The sequence below is a fragment of the Nerophis lumbriciformis genome, linkage group LG34 (assembly GCF_033978685.3).
Source record: "Nerophis lumbriciformis linkage group LG34, RoL_Nlum_v2.1, whole genome shotgun sequence".
Lineage (NCBI taxonomy): Eukaryota > Metazoa > Chordata > Actinopteri > Syngnathiformes > Syngnathidae > Nerophis > Nerophis lumbriciformis.
In genome coordinates, this window is record NC_084581.2 from 3,688,665 (window position 1) to 3,711,321 (window position 22,657).

The 22,657-nt window shown below is 39.4% G+C and overlaps 1 protein-coding gene across 1 annotated transcript; it reads right to left on the reverse strand.

Annotated features, from left to right (window-relative positions):
- Window positions 1–2,887: 2,887 nt before the first annotated feature.
- LOC133576099 (LON peptidase N-terminal domain and RING finger protein 3-like) lies at window positions 2,888–16,084 on the reverse strand. The gene is made up of 12 exons (XM_061929080.1): window positions 15,335–16,084; window positions 13,371–13,489; window positions 13,172–13,294; window positions 12,903–13,019; window positions 11,954–12,164; window positions 11,825–11,885; window positions 11,607–11,721; window positions 10,746–10,867; window positions 8,803–8,961; window positions 8,552–8,714; window positions 8,308–8,457; window positions 2,888–6,439 (listed from the first exon to the last, which is right to left on the reverse strand). Exons 1-12 carry the CDS (start codon window positions 16,035–16,037, stop codon window positions 6,254–6,256), a joined length of 2,229 nt encoding a protein of 742 aa, XP_061785064.1. The 5' UTR covers window positions 16,038–16,084; the 3' UTR covers window positions 2,888–6,253.
- Between the last annotated feature and the right edge of the window lie 6,573 nt (window positions 16,085–22,657).

Below are 22,657 nucleotides of genomic sequence, written 5' to 3' on the forward strand. Positions count from 1 at the left end.
ACTATTGTGTGTCAGAGGGCTACACAAACTTCCCAGATGTCTTTTCTGGATGTGTTAGGTAATGCTGCTGTTGCTGCCCTTCTTCTGCTCTATGTCGTCGCGACCCCCCCCCCCCCCCCACACACACACACACACACACACACACACACACAAGCACATGCACACTCACACACGCACATCTCCAAACTGGACCAGTCACTATAAAGTTTACGAGCGTGCCAAGAGATCCTTGTAGAGATGACTGTTGGGAGCAGACGTGTCATTTCCAGGTTATGTAACAACAAACCTGGCAAGAACCAAGCCCAGAGGTGAGGAGACAACAATTTATTAGATATTATTTGAGATATGCAAAAATGAAAATGGTGGATTAAAACAGTTTCAAGACTGTCCAGTTGAAAAAAGATGACTTATTACAACACGTGCAGTTAACAGAAGTGGACAAGTTGTGTTGCTGTGAGCTCACTAACATTGTTGGAGGACATGGGACAGGTTTATAATTCACTAATGAATTATTATCATGGAGTTTGCATGTTCTCCCCGTGACTGCGTGGGTTTCCTCCGGGTACTCCGGCTTCCTCCCACCTCCAAAGACATGCACCTGGGGATAGGTTGATTGGCAACACTAAATTGGCCTTAGTGTGTGAATGTGAGTGTGAATGTTGTCTGTCTATCTGTGTTTGCCCTGCGATGAGGTGGCGACTTGTCCAGGGTGTACACCGCCTTCCGCCCGATTGTAGCTGAGATAGGCTCCAGCGCCCCCCGCGACTCTAAAGGGAATAAGCGGTAGAAAATGGATGGATGGATGGAATTATTATCATCATAGAACATAATTGCATAAAGACAATGAGATCACATCCTAACAGACACGCTAAACTATTGCAGGCCCCATGCTAGCATCATATTGTGTGTTCTCATTCACCTCATCGGTTTATGGGTAATATTAACCTTTTTGAGTAAAAAATGAACTAAAAGCGATCGTCTCATGATGTGTGCAAAGATGTTGAAAGTTTTAATGTTGACCTCATTTGCGAAGTAAACTCAATCTTTATTGAGATTTATAGACGTAATATATAAACTCCTCCTTTTTTTAATTGCCCTATGTTTATCAGGAGGCCATTGTTCAGCCTGCAGCTTGTTTTTCTTATTGGCCTCCTGCGTATTGTAAAAATCTAATTAATACATTTTTTATGAGACATCATTTTTTTAGCTATCATAGTTTTTCTCAAAGAGTTCGGCATATATTGACCTGCTTTTAACGGTTTAATGAGCAAAATGCAAAGGTTTGGACACCTCTGATGTATATTATGTATATGATTCATATGATTTATATGCTGAAATCTGCCAACAAAAGAAGCTTATTGGAGTCTTGTTAAGGCTGTTATGTCATGTTGTGTTATTTTGTGTCATGCTTTATGATTTTAATTTGTTATGTTTGCTATTTGTTATGTTATGTTACGTGATATGCTATGTACTGTATATATGATGATTTTCACCTTCTTTTCTGCAACTTTTCATAAGGTTTTTTCTCTACCCGTCTATGCTGACCTACTTTTGCAGAGCGTTCTTAAACTTATATCACTGAACTGAACAACAGAGCGGTCAGAGCGAGCGTTTAGGATATTGTTTTATAAGAGTTGTGTAAGAAGCTGTAACTTGATGCCTGATGTCCTCTCTGCTGTGAAATGTCAAAACAAGTCCAGAGCTATTTGGCTGCTTCTTTGCCATACAAGCTGTGTAACGTTATTGCCTGGCAGGGGGACCAAAGTTTGTGTTTTTTGGGACTTTTTGGAAGATGTTGTGAGGATTAACTTGTTTGGCAGTCCAGAAAAAACGTAGAAGAAAAGCCTTGACACGGAAAAACACAGAACAAAGCCAGACAAATTATCCCAAATGATTTTTTATTTTTTTATTTTTTTTATTTTTTTATAAACCTTTATTTATAAACTGCAACATGTACAAACAGCCGAGAAACAATAATCAAAATAAGTATGGTGCCAGTATGCTGGGGTTTTTTCCCCAATAAAATACTGGAAAGGATAGAAATGTAGTCTGTCTCTTTTATCCGATTATTAATCGATTAATCAAAGTAATAATCGACAGATTAATCGATTATCAAATTAATCGTTAGTTGCAGCCCTTCTGTATATGTAAAACTTTGGAGTTCAGTGTGGTTTTTAACGCTTTTACTAGGGGTCCCCTGATCCGATATTGATATCGGTCCGATATTTGTATAAAAAACAAGGTATCGGATTATATTGGCTTCCATGTAAGTTGTCCAATAAAAGCGTGTTTACTTGTGCAAGGCTGGTCAGCCACTTAACATCTAAATGTCCTCCAATAGGCACAAAAGTAGGTATTTTTTTGTATTTTAGTCATGTCATTTAAAAAAGGTAAACATGGTAGGCTTTAGGCTAGTAGGAGCTAACAGCTACACAACAGCTTAGCACACAATAGCACACAAGCTAGACATTGTAATGAGTGTCCTTAATTTATTAATATTGCCATCTAAAACAGCACATTTGTCAATATATATATATATATATATTCAAGTCACAAGATGTAAATAGAGTATTTATTGTTGGTGGTTTTTGGATGTTTTTATGGAGAGCTTTATGGGCGGCATAGATGACTCCTATCAGCTGCAGTGTTAGCCCCCCAGTACTTGCCGTTTATTACACATTAGCATGCATTAAAGACAAAACACATATGTGTTCATGTCTTACATAAGGATTGTAAATGGTTACGAAAAGTTCAGTTCCCCTTCAAGGAAAAACGGAAAATCTTTGAACACGAGACGCTGCATCTCAAGGTAATAGCCCAAATAAATTGAAATTGAAAGAAAAGTGCAATAAAAGTGACAACAATGACAAAATCATGGCGAATATCATTGATGATGACTCAGCTTTTATTTGACAATTTTTTTTCCATTTAAAGAGTTGAAACAGAACATGAGTAGTTGGTTAATGAGTTCAAGAAAACCTCATCTGCATGTCCAAGCTGTCACATTGTCCTATTCGTTGTATTAGTATGAACATTTCAAACTTCTCTCCCAACATTATACCGTTTTGCCCTTTTTTCCAATTTGTGCAGTTTTATTTTTCTTGTTTAATTGCATTCTTACAACATGCCAACTCTTGATCTTTTCTCTTGTTGCATCACCTGTGCAAAAAATTCATAGAATAAACCAGATAATTAGAAATAGACATATTTATTGTCGTATTGCCAGTTGGACAGTACAAGTACATTTCTGATGACTTTCATTGCTACAAAATGACATTTCTGACCTCTGAGGATTCAGTCTGAGACAAACATTTAAATTCATGAAAAAAAAAAAAACGTCAGCAAAAAGTCCAACGTTAAGTTTGTGCAATAAGCTTCTTTGAACTTTACGTCCAGTCAGTTTATTGGAAGAATTGTTTGATATATAAATGCGCTTATATTTGAGTCTGATGAAAAAGCGATGCTCAAACATGAAGCTACTAACACACACACACACACACACACACACACGCACGCACGCACGCACGCACGCACAGCACTTAGCTTAATTTAACATTAAACAACAGAGGTAATCAATCATCAACTGTCGACTTGGTCACTATCCACCTGCAATTTCCCATCTTATTCAACTGTACTGTAAAAAAGATGTTTTACTTTTTAGACATCTACATTAAAACTAATGCTATTTTTGGACTGTTATCGCGATGACTGCAAAATAATGGAGTTATTTGCTATAACTGACTCCAGGATGCTGCATCCCACATTCGTTCATGTTCCACTTTCTATTTATTAACAGGAAGAAGTCCAACATAAGGCACTAGAACTTCTGTCGTTAGAAGAGCCTTCGTTTAAAAAACTCCATGTCAAACTTCACCGGTAAAAGCAAAAGCTACATTGTATAAATACTGAACTACTGTTGTAATTATGATGCTTTGAGTGAATTGTCCCTTCCGAGTTCTGCACGGCGGGCGTAATTGTATTTCCCTTTTTGTTCCTAACATGTAACGATGCTTCAGAAGAAAATGTCCCCGGAAGAAAAATATGAATCCAATTTAGGTCAACGTATGCTAACAAAACATTGTAGCTTTGTCTTATAGCAGAGAAAGCAAATCAGTGTAATACCTGCTAACACAATATAAAATGTAATGGTACCTTGGGATACAAGATATCTCTTGGCTGATCCTTATACTTTAAGTTACAAGCAAACATCTGAGTTACTGGAAGATCCGACCATTAGCTTATAGCCCCCCCCAACCCTCACACTTTCCACCGTGACTATTAATAGTATAATTTGTCTATAAAATTCATATAACAATACCTACGCATAACATTATAAGGTTATTAACATTAAAGGAAACAAGACACCAATCTTTCTTCGTCTCCCACCGTAGTTACAGTGAAGCCAAGTGCTACATAAGCTTCATCACATTCTGGTACGGTTCTCCGAGTTCACAGGCGCCCCCGCCCCACTATTTGAGAAGGACTGGCTTATAGCCAGAGATGGACATAACTTTTTTTCTAAAACCATTGGAAGAAAGAAAGTGTGCGTAAAGGACAGTTAAAATATCTAAACGACAGACATTTAGATTTTGGAGAAGCTGCTGATGGTGTGTTTGACGGAGAAGGAGTATACAATATTTCTGATACAAGTTTGGTATTCTCCTAAATAGGCACGCAAAATGTTAAAATTGTAGTGTTTTGGGGGAGCCAAGCATCGCTGAAATAAGATTTCAATACATTTTATTGGACGACACTGTTTCGTAATACAAGCTTTTCGAGCTGCGCCACAAAACCAATTAAACTCGTATTCCAAGGTACCACTGTATATCTATTTAATAATTAATTCATTTCATTCTTACAATAAGCCAAGGGCCAACAAGGAACCAGCTGCGGGCCAAAAATGGCTACTGGGATTCACTTTGGATAGCCCTGCGCTAATGTAAGTAAATCACACTACAACATATATGGTGGTTAAATCTGACATCGCAGTACTATTGCATATGAAGTAAAAAACAAATAATCATAAACATTATAAAACAATTCTTACTTAAGTTAAAAAAATGTTAAGCCAAAGCTACTAGGCTACTATTTTTGGACAAAGTGCTAACAGTCCCGGACATTTACAAGATGTCTGTGGAGATTGTCAGTCAGTTCGTGTGATGGTAGTCCTCAAAAACTTGAATGGACTCTTACCTAAGTGTGGCCTTTCCTTACTTTATGTCTGGTGATAAGAAGCTTGTGGAATGAGACAATCTTTGGAGGAAACGATGTCACAAAATTGCAAAATGGTGCCAACTTCCTCCTTGGGTACAAACGACAACGGCAACCCTAGTATGACTTTTGTGTCCCACAAAGATTGTCTTATTCCTCACCAAGTGAAGAAGCCTTTAGGATGAGAGGTCTTCCACAAAGAAGAAGAGCCAATCAGATTTTTGCTACTGACGTCCACAAGGCATCACACTTTTCTCCAAAATATATTGGTGGGAATTTTACATACATTTTTCGGCTATTATATTGGAATTACAAACATTTTCATAAAAATATGTTTTCACATTTGCAGTTAGATGGAAGTGATTTCTTAAGAAGACATGCGCTATGATTTTGTTTTAAGGCCTTTGCCTACTTTGTGTGGAAGTACGAAATGAACGCTGAATAAATTCTGCTTTGTGAAAATCCAAAAGTGAATTCGTGCTCAACTTTCCCTGCATGACGGCTAATGTTTCTAGGTGGCGAGCACAAAAAAAATCACCCTCGAGAAAATGACAAAACAAATGTAAACAATGCCACTGCATGCATAAATAAGGACACAAAATAAATAATGGAGAAAAAAAAAAGCAAAACGCCAAACATCAAAACAGGAAAAGAGACAAACGTGACAATTGGAGGAAGATAGTTGCTAATTAATATGACGTCACTTCTGTCACTTAACTGCTGTGGGTGCAAAAAGTCAAAGTTTGGTCTCACGTGAATACACAAAGTGTGTGTTGTGTGTGAGTGGGGCGCGGGAGGGGGGGTGTACTTGCTTTAAAGCTCACCTCCAATCTATTTCGTGTTTAATCTGATGCATGAGGAAGAACAAATTGGAGGAGCCTCAACAACAATGTACAACCTTGTCCATGGAGGCACATTAGCATCATGATAAGAGGATGGATGAATGATGAATGGATGAATGCGTGTTTGCGCATGGCGCTACAACGAGAAGGTGCCAACACATCGGCTGAATGGTGACTGTGGGGCTGGGGTTGGGTGGGGTCTATTGTGACCGCTGGCCCACTGGGAGGCCCCGATGTATGCTCTGGGCCATGAAAAGCAGAACCTTGCGGATGCCGCTCAAGCGGTCCTTCAGAGATGTGATGGCCAGGAAGGGTAGCTGGGCTCGGCCTTCTAATGGAAGAACAGCAAGTAACCACCAACACCATGACGGACCGTTGGGACTGGCCTGTGGGGGGCAAGAAGAGGAGCATTGTGGACATGTGGACGCTTTCAAGTGTCAGGTCTTTGGTTTAGAACACGACAGTCTTTTTTGTGGAAGTTTCTTGAAAATGTCATTCATAATTTACTAACTACAGTAAGTATAGTAAAGAAAATTAACCATCGATTCATGCATTTGTTCATTTATAGAACTTACCATTTTCTTTTCAACATAACATTATAGTGGAACAGGTTTATGTCGACCCCCCTCGGACTGGCTTAATGAGGTCGATATAACCAGAAGGTAGCCATTGCCTGCACAATTACTTGTGATTTTGTCCCGAAACATAAGATAATGAGTGATCATAAATGTTTTTTATTTTTACCTTTTGTGCATATTTTTTTGTGTTTTCATATGCTATGTTATACTGCTGTGCTAATTTGTTTATATGTATTCACTACAATGACAATACAGCTTTCGTCCCATGGCTAACAATGTAAAAAAAATGTGCTGTGGTAGACTCCAGGTTAATACTGCCATGCTTTTACCAAGTAGTGAACTGTTTAGACTTAATTGCTTCAAGTCATGATTAATCAATCATCCACATTATTAAGCAAAAGCCATAAGGGGTCATATTAGGATTTTTTTCGACATTTAAAACACTTCCTTGTGGTGTACATAACATGTAATGGTGGTTCTTTGGTAAATATTTTACATACATATTGTTTTACAGATCATCTTCAAGCCGCTTTCTGACCGTCTCTTTAAAATGCGTCGTTTTGTGGGTCAGTCTGCCATGTTGTAGTTTTTAGCGGTACAAATATAAGTTAGAATTATACACTACTTTTTATTAGAAATGGCAACAGCGCCAGTCTGCCCCACAACAAGAGGATAGAAAAATATAAATAATTGATGGACTACAACTTTGGACGACAACTGAAAAAAATGGCGGACTCCCGCACAGCTCTTCGGGTAGTAAACCTTATGGCAAAATATGTCAGGTTTGGAAGGAGGCAAAAGTGTTTTGTTAATATCTAAACCACACCTCCATGGTTTAGATTAAAATTTTCTGAATTTATGGAGATCCCAAATACACAAAAACAGGTCCTTACAGGTAAGAAAAGTGTGTTTTGCACAGTATAACTATTAAATGGAAATGGAAAATCCTTTGTCACAAATACCTGGTCTCACTATGTTTCTGGACAAAATCATAAGTAAATGTGCAAGCAATTGCTACTTTAAGTTTAGGTTATGTCGACAACCGCTTATGTCTAATATGTATCGGAAAACTCTTCGTTTGGGTGTTGAGTTGAGTTGAGTTGAGTTGAGTTTGAGTTTATTGAGGTATGCAGTAACTTATTTTTCCAGAACGCAATCAAGTTTTAATTGTTCTATTTATTCTGTTATACATCCAAAAAACCTTCCAAAAAATAACTCTCCTTGAATGAGGTCACTCATGAAGTGTAAAATAATCAGTGGTTATGACTTAAACAACATCTAAACACGATTAATAAACATAACTGTATTTTTTTAGTTTACTGTAGTACTAGGTTTTAATCCTTTGGAGTCAAGGGTAAGACTTAACATTCTTTTGTATTGACCTTTATAGTATGTCCACCCATCCATTTTCTACCGCTTGCACTCGGGTACATGGCTTTTTGTGTGACTGTAAGATTACTATTTTAATTTTTACATTCCATAATCATAATACAACTAGAGTAGGGATTTTATTACAGTAAATTCTCAAACATGATTGAAAAAGTTCTTATAACTCAGAATGCAAGTAACAATTACAATGTACTAACTATGTACACGATGCCGGTCATCCAGTTCGAGGGGCGTCAACATTAACGTGTTGCAAGACAACCCTTCATTGGTTGTGTGTGTGATCATACCTGAAGTTCAGAGTCTTTTTCTGGTATGGGTCCAAAATGGCCCTCAATACGTTCCTTCTGCTCCGCCTTCAAAGAGTTGACCCACACCAGAGCCTGCTCGTACACGGTGTCATGCAGCGACTGCAGCTCCCCCTTCGCCAGGCCTTCCACCTACCAGTACACGTACCAACATGGATTAATCCTCACATCAACTAACTGCATTTCCTTTCACATCAACTAACTGCATCTCCTTTCCCCCTTTTACCTTTACGTCCTCCAAGTATTCAATATCAGCCGTGTTGTAGCCGTCTCTCTCACTGTGCTGAATGACTTTAAACCTCCGCCTGCCGATAGTGTCCACGACTGAGCGGCCATCGGCGAAGAACTTCGAGTCACGGATCTCCAACAGGCACCCGTAATCTGCAAACCTTGTAACAAGAAGGAGGCAGGAATGAATATCACACCGGTGGGATATGTGGGTCGAAAGCCACTTGTGTCGCTCTGCACTGCACTGACCCTTTTAGGTCGTCTCCCAGGCACATGCCGAAGCAGTTGGTTCCCGTCTCCATGCATCGGCGAATCATCAGTCGGTAGCAGGGCTCGAAGATATGCAGCGGACAAGGAACAGTGGGGAAGGCCATGGTGCACACAAATATAGGCACGTTCTTGTTTAGGCTGAAGAGAGACAAAAACATCTTAGTCTAATTGACTCATTTGCATTCCTGTCAAGAAGGAATGGAATCTTACACTCCATACTTGTCTATTTTACAATAAATGAAATATTGATATGTGAAAGGAAGTAAGACCAGTACATCAACACATGCTTTCATTTGACTCAGTATTAACAACAGATAAAACACTGGTTAAAAATAGGCAATTATACAACAATACAGTTATGTTACAGTTATGTAACTACACACCTCTTAGACTGGGTGACTGATTTCGACATAAGTGGTTGTCGACATAACCAACACACGCTTTTGCTTGCATATTTACTTGTGACTTTGTCCAGAGTCATAAGTCAGAATGAGTGATCATAAAGGATTCTTGTATGTTTAGGCATATTTGTGTTTTCATGTGATATTTTATAAATGCATCTGTCAAAGCTTCTGGGCTAATTTGGTTGTATGTTTCGAGGACAATGACAAAGTTTTTCATACATGCATCAAATATTTAAAAACAATAAATACATTTTGTTAGCTGCTACTGTGTAATCCAGGTTAATACTGCCATTATTTTATTCAGAGGCTTATTTTGCACTGAACAGCATGTGCATGTTTTACAGTTGTGTAAATAGTACAAGTCATTGAGTGATAGAAGGGATGGGAATCTTTGGGCACTTCATGAATTGATTACGATTCAGGGGCTACGTTTCGATCATAAATCTATTAATTTTTGCATTTTTAATCATTATACTGTATATAATTATTAGATGTATACATTACAAATGAATTATTTCATTAAAATATAATACTATGTTTAGAAAAGCTCTTCCTTTGGGTGTTGAAGTATACGGTAATGTATTGCGTCATTTCCGGTTTTTGGATGTGATCACACACAGCAAAGATAAAGATATATACTTGTAGACTAGATATGTGAGCACTGTAGCAGCCTGCTAAGTGAGGTGCCCATGTTGCGTGCAGACACTACCTTTCCAGAGTGTTGTGAGCTTCTTTCGGCTTTTCGCATAACACACAAACACGCGCATTAGCTTGGTCAGCTAATGATAGCGATATATAGCAAACTTTAGCTATTAAAGTTAGCTATCATTGAATGTATAGCCTATTGTGAAAACAACATAAATGCAAATTGTTAGTTGCTTCTCTTGGGACTATTTTTATGTGTTTGCACGCGCCCCCTGCATGTACTTGTTTAGAAGACAACAAGGAGTGATAAGAAACCCAGACAAATTCCTCAGACCGACAAGCAATATTTAATTGAAAATAATTAGTAATTGTGAAAAATATAGACACTTTAAAAATATATATGTTCTGTTTAACCACTAATGGTAACATAATTTAACATATTTAGGTGGTAAGGGGATTATGACTCTATGCATTTAGCTTTTTATATTTCTTCTTCGCAAGTTAGCTAAGGCAATGGAAGAGATGAGGAGGGTTCTGGCGCTAAATCTAATCCAATCGTGACAAAACTCACTTTTGTTGCAAATATTGACCCACAATCCGAGAAGGAGTCAATGTACAACTAGCAGGGGAGTTTTGTTCCACTGTTTATAGTTATTTATTAAAGAGAGATGTTTGCTCAAGCCTTCTGGCGTGTGACACTTGATGCCTTACGTGACACGTTCTAAGAGTTCAGTGTGTCAGTGGCGCGACTGTGGGTCAGTGGGTCAAACGGCAGCATGAGTTATGTCAGCGGCAAATATGAGTCACAGTGTAAGGATAAGATAAAAAGTATCATGTGAATAAAGAGGAAAGTTCATTGGTTGTGAAACTTACTTGGAAAGCTCAGCCATCTCCTCCTGATGGATTTTCTGTCTTTCCACAAGCTCAGATGGAAGATACTTTGCGATCAGGTTCTCCATTAGTGCAGTCTTGCAGTACTGTCTTTGAACCAGGTACTATTGAAGGGCGGAGACATAATGATGCTTAGTTTGGGTAGCAGACATAATAGTAACTCGAATCAACAAAATATGTAAGATAACAGGAAAGTTAATTTTTAAGGCTTAACATTTATTGCATGATAGCAGGAGTGCACAAAAGGCTTTTTTGCCTTCAAAAAACACAACTTGACAAGCCTTGGGCCTTGTCATGGATTCCACAAATATTAAATTTACCTGTCAGGTGACCATACTAAAACTTTCATTTATTTACCTTGCATCATAACTTCACACTGATGCCACACGCTTCAATAAAACTAGCAATCTCTTTTATTTCTACCAGTCACTATTATAATCACAGAAACATATATATGTAATGTGGATATATCACATACATTTTGTACTATCTTGATGAATTAGAGTTACCAAGTTTTGAGCAAATAAATGACGTGCATTCAAGTTAAACATTTTAAAAATGTTCCTCTTTGAAATGCTGACAATAAAATCGCATTGTGGTCTTTTTTAGTTAATTCAAATTAAGTAAGCGAGTAATCTGCTGTGATTAATCGCAATTAATCAAAATTCAAATGTGGGGTTAATCTGATTTTGAAAAACTACTTGTTTGACAGCACTAATATAAATGTAATGAAAGAAAAGTATATTAGATTGATAAAATTATTAAAACAAATCATCTGGAAAAAGTTTGTTAGAAAATTTTTATTTGCTCAATGCGTTAGTGGACATGTTGTGTATTTCGTACCTCAGATAGCTCTTCTTTACAGAGTGGACACTTTGGGTTGTGGTCCAAACATCTCTTGAGACATTGAAGACAGAAGGTGTGGCCGCATGGCGTTGTCACTGGCTCATAGAGCAATCTGTAAAAAAATAAAATAAAAATACAAAAGAAGGCATGAGCTTCCACTTTAGCAATTAATTAGTTCATTGTTGCGAGTTTCTAGGATAAGTAGGACACCTCACCTCATGCAAAGAGAACATTCCAGATCTGTGGGATCCAAAAGGTCTTTCACCTGTGTTGGCTCTAAAAGATTAGAGGATTCTTAGTCTGGCACTTTCTTCGTAGTGTAAATCTATATTAGTTATGCTCACCACACTTCTGTCTTTTTTTATCTCCTCTCCTCCCCTCTCCTTCCTCCTCCTCATTTACGCTGCTTCGCTTCCGTTTGAGGAGGAGACATTGATAAAGCTTCCTGTCCTCTGGCTTTCCTCGAACTTTGACCTCGTTGCTATCTGAACCCTCGGCTGCAGGAGCGGCGGTGGCGACATTGGACACAGGTGACAGTGGGGTGGGGCCAACAATCTGAGAGAAAAAAGTGATATGAATATTAGGGGAGTTTCTCATAATAAAGTACGGGATTATATGGGTTTACATCTAAAATCTCCAACATAAGCGCTCCGATACAAGCAGTCCTGCAGCGTGTATACTTATGCAAAGCTGGTTAACATCTAAATGTCCTCCAATAGGCACACAAAGTTGGTCTTACAAAAGGTAAATATGGTAGGTTATAGGCTCCTAGGAGCGAGAGGCCATACAACAACTAAGCACACAATAGCACATAATCTAGACATACATAATAAGTGTCCTTAGTTTAACATTATTGCAGTTTAAAATTATTTACAGATACAAAAGTCTCCAAAGCTAAAGCGTATTCGAAAGTATCCAGTAACAAACGTGTCTGCATCATTCAACTTACTGCCTCATGAGCCTAATTCAATTAATCATTGAGGCCACTAGGTGTCGACTCTGCATTTCAACATAAAGACAGCCTAAATCAATTTCAGACGGTTAATAATAAATAGGTTACAATTTTATATTATTACCATTTTTCTCTCTTTGACTAATTTCTCTTGATCAAACCTTTTCTAACAGTCCACACTACAGAATAATGATAGTATGTATGATTTGTGCTGATATCATATCGGATCAATGTTGCTATTGGCCTATACTCAAGGCTCCAATATTGGTAGTGAAAACGTTGTATCGGGAACCCCTACTGATTACGCTTCACAGAAGGACAGATTGGATGACGTCTCTTACTTGGGATGGCGTGCTGATGCTGTTCTTGATGAGACCTCTGGAGGGCAGAAAGTTGGGGAAGTCAGCGATGTGTTCAGGGACCTGATTGGTCACTGGAGCCAGGAGGTCACTAAGGAGCTGGGAAAACAATGACTCATTTTATGATAATGTACACTACTTGTCACACTTGTATGGTATAACAGTACAGAAGTGCGTATAAACGCTCTTTACAAATATAATAGTACTGTTGCACTCAGGCTTCAAATGTGTATGAAAGCAAGCAGGCATACCTTGTTAGCTTCGTTCCTGGCCAGTTTACAGTAAGGCTCTATGGACAGACATAGCAGGTACTCTCTCAGTGCTTCCTCAGTTCTGCCCAGTGAGATCAAAGCCTGAGCCCTGCGAACATGACCCTGATGGCATGAAGATGTCATATGTGAGAGTTCATCCATTAATGATCAAATAAGTAAACATATCGTTGGATCGTACCTTGGACCACAGAGGCGTGAGTCTGCAGGCCATTTCAGCGTCCCTAAGAGCCATGTTGTAATTTTTCAGGCTGGAGTGGATCTGGGAGCGGTTACTGAAAAGTATGTGGTCAGTGGGTGCTGCAAGAGGAAAGTAAAAAAAGAAAGCTATGATATAAAATTTAATTAAAATAATACAAGCAGTAATTGGTGGCAGTTACGTAGGTAAGAATAGACTAATTAAGTGAGCAACCTGATTTGACTGTTATGTACTGAATTTCATTATGTTCAATTTAATAGCTGCAACTAATTCATAATTTGATGTATTTTCTCAAATATTTTAAACAGTTTTCTATAAATTTGCAAATATTTTCATTTGAATGTGAACTGTAAACTGCAGTTTCACGTGTAATGTCTTTTTCACAACCTGCGCAGCAAGAATTGGCTTGCTGTGTTACGTGAACAGCTATCTCAAAAAGGGTTGTGGGGCTAGAGTGCATTTCAAAACGCATGCCTTACAAAACTATGCAACCCTATCAAGGTCACCCACATTCTGGGTTTCATAACTATTAAAATTCACGCAAATGGCACGATTAGCTTAAAGAATATGTTTTGAACAGTTGTTTTCAAACATCCAGACAATACATTTGAAAAAAAGAAGACAAATCAAACACTTGTAAGGTGATCAGTATGTGGATGTAAATTTACCATGCAGGCAAGTGCAATTCTAAGTACTGTTATACACGTTCACACACACTCCTAAAAAGCTTTGCAAATTTCAATCTGCATTGACTCCCTGAGGCTATTGCCCCAACTTCTCATAAATCCTACATCCATCTAACCCACAGGATAATGCTGATATGTTATGTAGTCACCAAAGTGTTGAAGAAAGCTTTACACGTGCAAATTAAAAGGTCAAGCACAGAAACATACTTGATTGAAGCGCCATACTGACCCAAATATAAGACAACCCCATTATTTTCGAGATATTTGAAGTTTTGACCAAATTGTTCAATATCAGTGACATAACCGACATATTTCATCAACAAATGATATCTTAGTTCTTAGCTGTTTGTTCAATGATCTAATTGATTTTCAAACTGGCACCAATGGTGTGTGTGAGGGAAAAAAAAGCAGTTTTTGGGTGCCACTTGTTGTTTAGTGTGCACACATCTCTATCCTTAATTTGAGACTTTCTTCTCAGGAGAAAAATGCCATCTTAGTATTTCCATAGTCTAACTAATCCATTATGTTGATTGTAGGGAACTCATGTGAATATTCTCATCTACCCAGGTCATGGTATTCTCAGGGCATTGAATCGATCGTAACGTGACGGTTCAGGTCGAAAGAGCTGTCTTATCTGGTCTTCGAAATGATGAAGCCTGCCTGGATGAGAGTACAAACATCTTCTCAGGCCACCTGAGCAGTCAAGTTGCGATCAATTCAAAGCCTTCAGAATTGCAGAGAACTTATTGTTAAGTGATCCAGGCCAGGCTGGAGCTGAATCTCCAAACCTGACACTGGCCAAGAAGAGAATAATGCAGATTTACCCTGTGATTCTGTGTACTTTAAGCAAGTTGCAATTGTTTTTTAGAGCCACAAAGTTTATGCCCAAACTGCATTTTTCCACAAATATGCCACTAAATAGCTGCATGTGTGTCCAGAGGTTTAATCTTGAGGTTATATCACCAACTATTGCCACGTCTGAAAGTCGCAGTTGGCACCACTGAGTGTGTATTTCTAGTGGTGACCTGCAATAATACCCTTGACCCACATTTGAGTCATTCTCACATTACACAATGATGGAGCCAGGGGGCGGTTACACACTTACGCAATGTTTGGCCCAGTGGCCCAGCCAACATTAAGCTTGTTATCCAACATGTGGAGACCCAGTCGCTAAACACACATACACACTAATGACGCTCCCATTCATTGGTGTGCAATATAACATCCATAATTAAGTAAAATTACAAGCACAACACCTACCTATGAGGATGGCTTGGTTGTATTTCTCTAGAGCTGCTTGCATCTTCTTCTCCGCGTATAGGCAATTACCCTCCCGCCGCAGCCGGCCGGCCTGCTGCGCCCCGGGGAACCACTTGGCCAGCAGGTTGCAGAGGACCACGTTGACCCGGAAACTGTGGACGGCTACTTTGGAGCTGTGCCTACACGTTTTACACACAATCTCCTTCTTGTCCCTCTCCAGACACTTCTTACAGAAACTGTGTCCGCACGGAAGAGTCACAGGCTCAAACAGTGAGCTCAGACATATCCGGCAGGAGAAGTCTTCGTCCCCGCTACCTGTGGCTCCGACACCGGGGCTGCTTGCTGTCGCTGCCCAGGCATTCGCGCCCTCGCCCGGCGTGCCGCCGCCCTCCGGCTTGGTCATTGAGGTGAGGTATTCGATAAGGTTGTGCAGGTGTGCGGGTCGCAGTCTCTCTATCTCTGCGGCTTGCCGGTACACCTCGAGAGCGTCGGCGAATTTCCCCCCGAAAGCGAGCGCGTCAGCCCGCTTCACCATCAACTTCTGCCGGCTCTCTCCGACCCCGAAAGCCGCTAGCTGGCACTCGTAAATATCCGCCGCCAGGTCGAAGTTTTTCGCCCGGAAAGCCTCCGTGGCGAGTTCCAACATGATGTCGCTCTCGGTCTCCATGGCTGGGGTGTTAATGGAGCTTTGAGTGTGGAGCATCCCCTCATGTTAGTCCGGGCCGGGAAGCACGAGTGACGGACACCACCCAGCACTCATAACACTTAGTGGAGCAACGCGGAGGGGGGGGGGGGGGGGGGGGGATGTTACGTAAAAGTTGTATCACGTGACGCCGATCCGATGTTCTCATTGGGCAATTGCTGGGGGAAACGGTTACAAAACAATTGACCATGTAACACTTTCAGGACGGGACAGCAGCCGGTCTGATCTGCATTCAGGTATCTCTAGAATGGTCACATAACACAACCCCCAAGTAATTAATTACTATTTTTAGATTTTGTATTGTTCATCAAGTTTGTATTTATTCTGTCATACCCCCAACAAATCCTTCCTAAAATAACTCCTCTTGAATGAGGTCACTCGTGAAGTGTAACACAATCAGTGGTTATCGCTTAAACGACCTCTAAATACCATTAAGAAGTATAACTGTGTTTTGTTAGTTTACTGTACTAGGTTTTAACCCTTTGGAGGACAGGGTAGAAGTTTACATTGTTTTATGTTGACCTTTACAGTATGTTTCACCTAAAAACTGCTTGTTGCCTCATTTGGTTTCTGTAAGGTCACTCTTTTAATTTTGACATTACATAATCACACTACAATCAGAGTTGTTTTATAGTAAAATCTGTAATGTTATTAAACAGTTCTTAAAACTAATTACAATTTATTAACTTTTTACAGTGCACAAAAAATGTTTTGGTTCCCCTCAAGAAAGCCGAATAAAACAACATCACATATCCTGGGGGGAAAAGTAGACCTGTGTCAGTTGGCCAATTCACTCCCTGCACAACCAAACGGCCTGTAATACCAATAGTAGGATGGCCTCATGTTTTATTGCGGGCTTTGCTTAGATTTCAAGTCACATTCTCCTCGTTTCGCCCTGCACTGAAGGCGCATACACAATGAATGTGACCAAATAATGGTGACTATTATTGCTCAAAAATCTAATTTTACTTGACCAATTTACACCGTTTGAAGACAGTGTGAAGTGACCGACTTTAGATACTGGGTCAAATACGTACTGCTGTGTCATAATGCTGAGATGTGCATCCTCATGGAGTTGTGCGTCCCCTTGCTACTGCGCATAACACAGCAACCTGTTTTAAAAGTTCTGAAAGTGTGGCTTTTACCTGTCAATGTATGTAGATATCCCGATAATTTGATTTTTAACATCGTCACATGAATATCATAACCTAATAAATCTTAAATTGTGTCATGTAAAACATAAAATGTGTCATGTAAAACACAAAAATACTGTAGACCCCAAATTGACATATTTGCATTTATAAACCACTACCTGACCTTTACTCAGCCATTCCTTCTTGTGGTTTCGCAAAAAAAATATGTGTGGTAATCTGGAAGTAGTGCAAAAGATTACGTTTAGTTTGATCTCTGTCCATGTTTGTTTGTAGTAACCTCAAGCCTAATATAGGTCGGCCGGTCTAGCCTGTGTACTCAATCTCCTCCATAGATATTAAGGCTGACTGAAACACTGATACGGACAAACAGAATTACTCAAAGTATTGCTCTTACAAGCAGACAGACACTTATATAAATGTGACAGTTGGACCTTTGTGTGTTTATGAAAACAGTCCAGTGGTACTACAGGTGACATAAGCGTTCATTAACAATGTTTTGTTTCATCGCTGCAGACATGAAAGGTAACACAAGACTTTGTTCATCACTTAGAACTTTGAATGCGAGTGAGTCATATACACATATATATATACTGGATATATAAGGTCAAGTAGTTTATTATTTTAATTTGACCTTGACTAAGACAAGTATGGGCTTGTGATAATGTGATTAAATTTTGTTATAAATAATGTGCACTCTGCGGAATTGAGTACAGTACTGATCATAATGTGCAATAAATAGGTTATCAAAATTAATGTCATTAATGAAATGTGGTTTAATGGGTATAAACTATATCTGTTAAACAATTACATTTTTAAATCAGATTAATCATAGGGTTACTGTGAATTAATTACAGTTAATCCTTAATAATTAATATATATTAATCGTTATTTATTTTGCATGAGCAGAGATCATTAAAATTTCTTGATAATGGATTAAGATGCATTAGTGTTCATTTTGACAGCTCTGATAGAAAGAAGTGTTCAGATGAACATAAATAATCGCAAATATTACTGTATATAAGTACATAACCATCGAGCATGATTTATCGTTTTCATTCACCATATGTTTAAATTCAATTAACCACAATGGCAAAACAATATTGTGCATTCTTTGACAAATTTGTCAAATGTGTTTTTGCTTTTAGTCAGACAGCAGAATGGATTACCAACAACACACTCATGTTTGTACACTTGGACACTTTAATATATAAGTACTAAAGGAAATATTCCAATACGCCTTCCGCCCGAATGCAGCTGAGATAGGCTCCAGCACCCTCCGCGACCCCGAAAGGGACAAGCGGTAGAAAATGGATGGATGGATGGATGGGTAACAAAAACAAATAATATTAGAAATTCCCATTATGCAATTGTACATCACTGAAAACTATAACCAAAATCATAAACACAAATCAAGGCTCGACTGAAGCTCCAATGTTTATTATTTGCACCATCTTATCGCATTTTTGGGGGCCTTAACCTTTTACAAAATTTGCAAGTGCCTGAGGCCCGGTGAAAATATTACGTATATTCTTGGGCTCCTAACACTCACTTAGTAGCGCCGCCTATTCATTTAGAAAAAAATTGCCACTAACATCAATTTCACGGATGGTCATAACATTTTGTGTCCATGTCTACCGTGACACAAGAAAAATTTATGTTCGCAGAAAAAGTCAGCCATTTCGGTTTAGACCAGCCAAATTCTTTTGATGAACTCCTCCAGGGTAATTTGAACAAATGATCCCAAATTAAACTCACTGATAGTCAGTGTTGGGTTAGTTACTGAAAACCAGTAACTAGTTACAGTTACTAGTTACTTTATTTCAAAAGTAACTCAGTTACTTACACCAAAAAGTAATGCGTTACTGTGAAAAGTAACTATTTAGTTACTTCTTTTTTTTCTCCCTTTTTTTAAGGCTCTCATTAATGCCCTTTTAAATAAATAAATAAATGATAAATGGGTTGTACTTGTATAGCGCTTTTCTACCTTCAAGGTACTCAAAGCGCTTTGACACTACTTCCACATTTACCCATTCACACACACATTCACACACTGATGGAGGGAGCTGCCATGCAAGGCGCTAACCAGCACCCATCAGGAGCAAGGGTGAAGTGTCTTGCTCAGGACACAACGGACATGACGAGGTTGGTACTAGGTGGGGATTGAACCAGGGACCCTCGGGTCGCGCACGGCCACTCTTCCACTGCGCCACGCCTTCATTTCAGTACTGTTATTGCACTGGAGAATAATACAATGTGTTGATCAACTTGACATGCATTTGCATCACTGAACTCTGCTAAGCAATGTGGTCTACATACAACACACAAAGACAAAGATATGTTTCAAAGGGCCAGTTTATTTCAGGCCAACACAAATTGACAAAACTATTTTAAATAGCTGCAACATAACATACATAAGTAACAAACAGCATAATGACAACATAGCTGTAAAGCTGGCTTCACCCAAGGAAGGCACACATGACATACACAAAGCCTAACCAGGCATTTTTTTTTCTCAAGGAATTGTGAAATAAAATCATGTATTCAGGAGATCAACACTGTAGTGAAGCCCAGAACACTCTACACGTTTCCCCAGTTTTAGTTTAGAGATAAGGAAAGATTGGCCTGGCCCACTAGCATCCCTCTTTATGTTTGTGAACTTTATAGTCTATACATTTAGAGTGATGTGATAATCAAACACTCTAGAAGTCTAGAATGAAAGAGTATATAAGAGAATTGATAGAGTGTGTACCTTCAATGATGAGCAGAGGCAGAGTTTGGAGTGTTTTCTTTAGCTCGCTTTCCATGTTTATGTGCTCACTGTCCAGGTACTTGGAACATGTTTTCCGTGCCATTTGTTGTTTGACGCCGGTATCATGCTAATTAGCTGCCTGAAAACGTGTGACTCCACTGTAGAAATAGCCTGCATGTCTTCTAGCACATACGCTGCAATGGCTCTATCAATGTTGCCCTGGCTAGCAGTCCCTCCGTTAAAATCCTTAGGTAGAGGTGAAGTGGCATCGGAGTCTGTGTCTCTCTTTACTAGCTTCATTGAAGCATGTTGCTTATGTGGCGTGGCGAAGTAGGGAGAGTGGCCGTGCCAGCAATCTGAGGGTTACTGGTTCAATCACCACCTTCTACCATCCTAGTCACGTCCGTTGTGTCCTTAGCAAGACACTTCACCCTTGCTCCTGATGGGTGGTGGTTAGCGCCTTGCATGGCAGCTCCCTCCATCAGTGTGTGAATGTGTGTGTGAATGGGTGAATGTGGAAATAGTGTCAAAGCGCTTTGAGTTCCTTAAAAAGGTAGAAAAGCTATACAAGTATAACCCATTTACCATTTATGTAGCTGTTTCAGCAGATTTGAATTGCTGTTTTGGGCAGTATTCCCGGGCGCGGTCACTGCTGCTGCTCACTGCTGCTGCTCACTGCTCCCCTCACCTCCCAGGGGGTGATCAAGGGTGATGGGTCAAATGCAGAGAATAATTTCACCACACCTAGTGTGTGTGTGACAATCATTGGCACTTTAACTTTAAGTAGATAGGATCTTTGATCCAAGACACAACTTACATTTAACTAAAATGTTATTTTCTTTGTGCTCGACAAAAGAAAAGCAGTGACAATGTCTCCATGTTAACTTGTTAAGAAACTCGACTTCTGGCTTCACCATGATGTCTTGTTAGTTGTTATGAGAGTAGCGTATGTGTGTGTGCGTGTGGCCCTTTAAGAAATGACAGCATGTGAGGTGAGTGACGTCAGTGAATGAGTGGGCGAGAGAGGTGAGGGAGCGCAACAGTTAGTGTGTGCAGGTGCTCTCGCTTGGTGGATGGCTGCGTGTAAGACACCAATAAAGTCGCAAAGTTGCAACAAACCGCCGGCCTCATCATTCACCCTCGAGTCCGGAGCTGTAAAGACCCACTGCCGGGTAAAGTGAAAGTTGTTAGCCCCGAAATACATAGGCCCTGGAGGAACGTCTCCCCTGCGCTCCGCTCCTCGGTCGAGGAAAGCACGCCTTTTCTTTTCCTTGTGAGACAGAAGGACGACACTTCTTCTGTTTCTAGCCGATACTACATTAAAAAATAACGTAAAATAACGCAGTAACGCATCATGTAGTAACGGTAACTGAATTACTGAATATAAAAAATAACGCGTTAGATTACTAGTTACCGCCGAAACTAACGGCGTTACAGTAACGCGTTACTTTGTAACGCGTTAGTCCCAACACTGCTGATAGTAGACAGATTGGCAATGGTATATTGCAAATGATTTTAGCCCACACCAAAGGACACGGCTATTCAAATAAACTGTTCCAAAAAGCTAAGGCCCGGGAGGCCAGATTCCTCCCTCCACTACTATTCTAATTTTAAAAACCAGCATCTTCTGTAGTGAACATTTATTTTTGATCATTTTTGGGGGTTACGCAACATACTCTGCCCTTGGGAGGTTAGAATGGCAATGCAAGGATCTGCCATTGTGTTGACACAGGTCCAATTAAGTTCCTCCATGCAACAGAAGTGCACTTGTATTTTTAGGAATTAGCTGCAAAAGTGTTAAAGTCTAAGTTTTGAACTGAACTTGATGACCGGTCTGTCTTCTTCCCCGGGCTGGATTTGACCCTCGGACTCTCAGTTAGCCATAAAATGTGCGCAGGACATGAAGAAAAACTTGGTCAGATTAAACATACAGAACGAGACATGTTGTAGTCCTTTTTTTGCCCATATGTTTGTGTGTAATTATCTTGGCTTGTCCCAAACTTAATCTGATTGTGATTCTATATTTACCAAATCATTTTTATGGGGACTTTGAGTACATTTACAATTTGTAATCTTACCAAATATGTGTATTGCCTGTTATGTGTTAGGTCTATGAGTTGCATGTCTAAGATTTTACTTGTTCCCTGTATGTTTAATGGATGTCCTGATCTTGCTAAACAAGTTTACCTTTGGTTACTAATAAAGTAACCTAACCTAACCTAGACTGATGATTGTCCATGAAAATGTTATTGTTAATAATTAGACTCCACAAGGTGAAATCTAGTTTTTAACTGTATTCATATCTCTGAATATCAATAAAATCACAGCCTTGAAGTATTGTATTGGATCATATTAAAGTGCATGTGTACCCTGTCAATGAGTCTTTGTAGGCCTGGTCAATATGTCAATTATATCCATTAATTTAAGTTTTTTGTTATAGAAGGTGGAGAAAAGATTGTTGTTTTTTTCCCCTGCCTGCTCCTTTTGCCCTCAGGAGATTCCGTTGCTTCTGCCCTCCCCCTTGTTTCCTTAAGAGAGATGTGCACACAGCAGCAACATGGCTACCATTAACAAGAAAGAAAAGTATGTTCTTAAGAAAGGAATAGTATCGGTAGTGGTTTGGAATTGATTTATGTTTGCAGCAGTGGATGTAGAACAAATAACTGCTGGCAACAATGTTGGTTTAAAGCTAACTACATATAAAATATGTTGATACC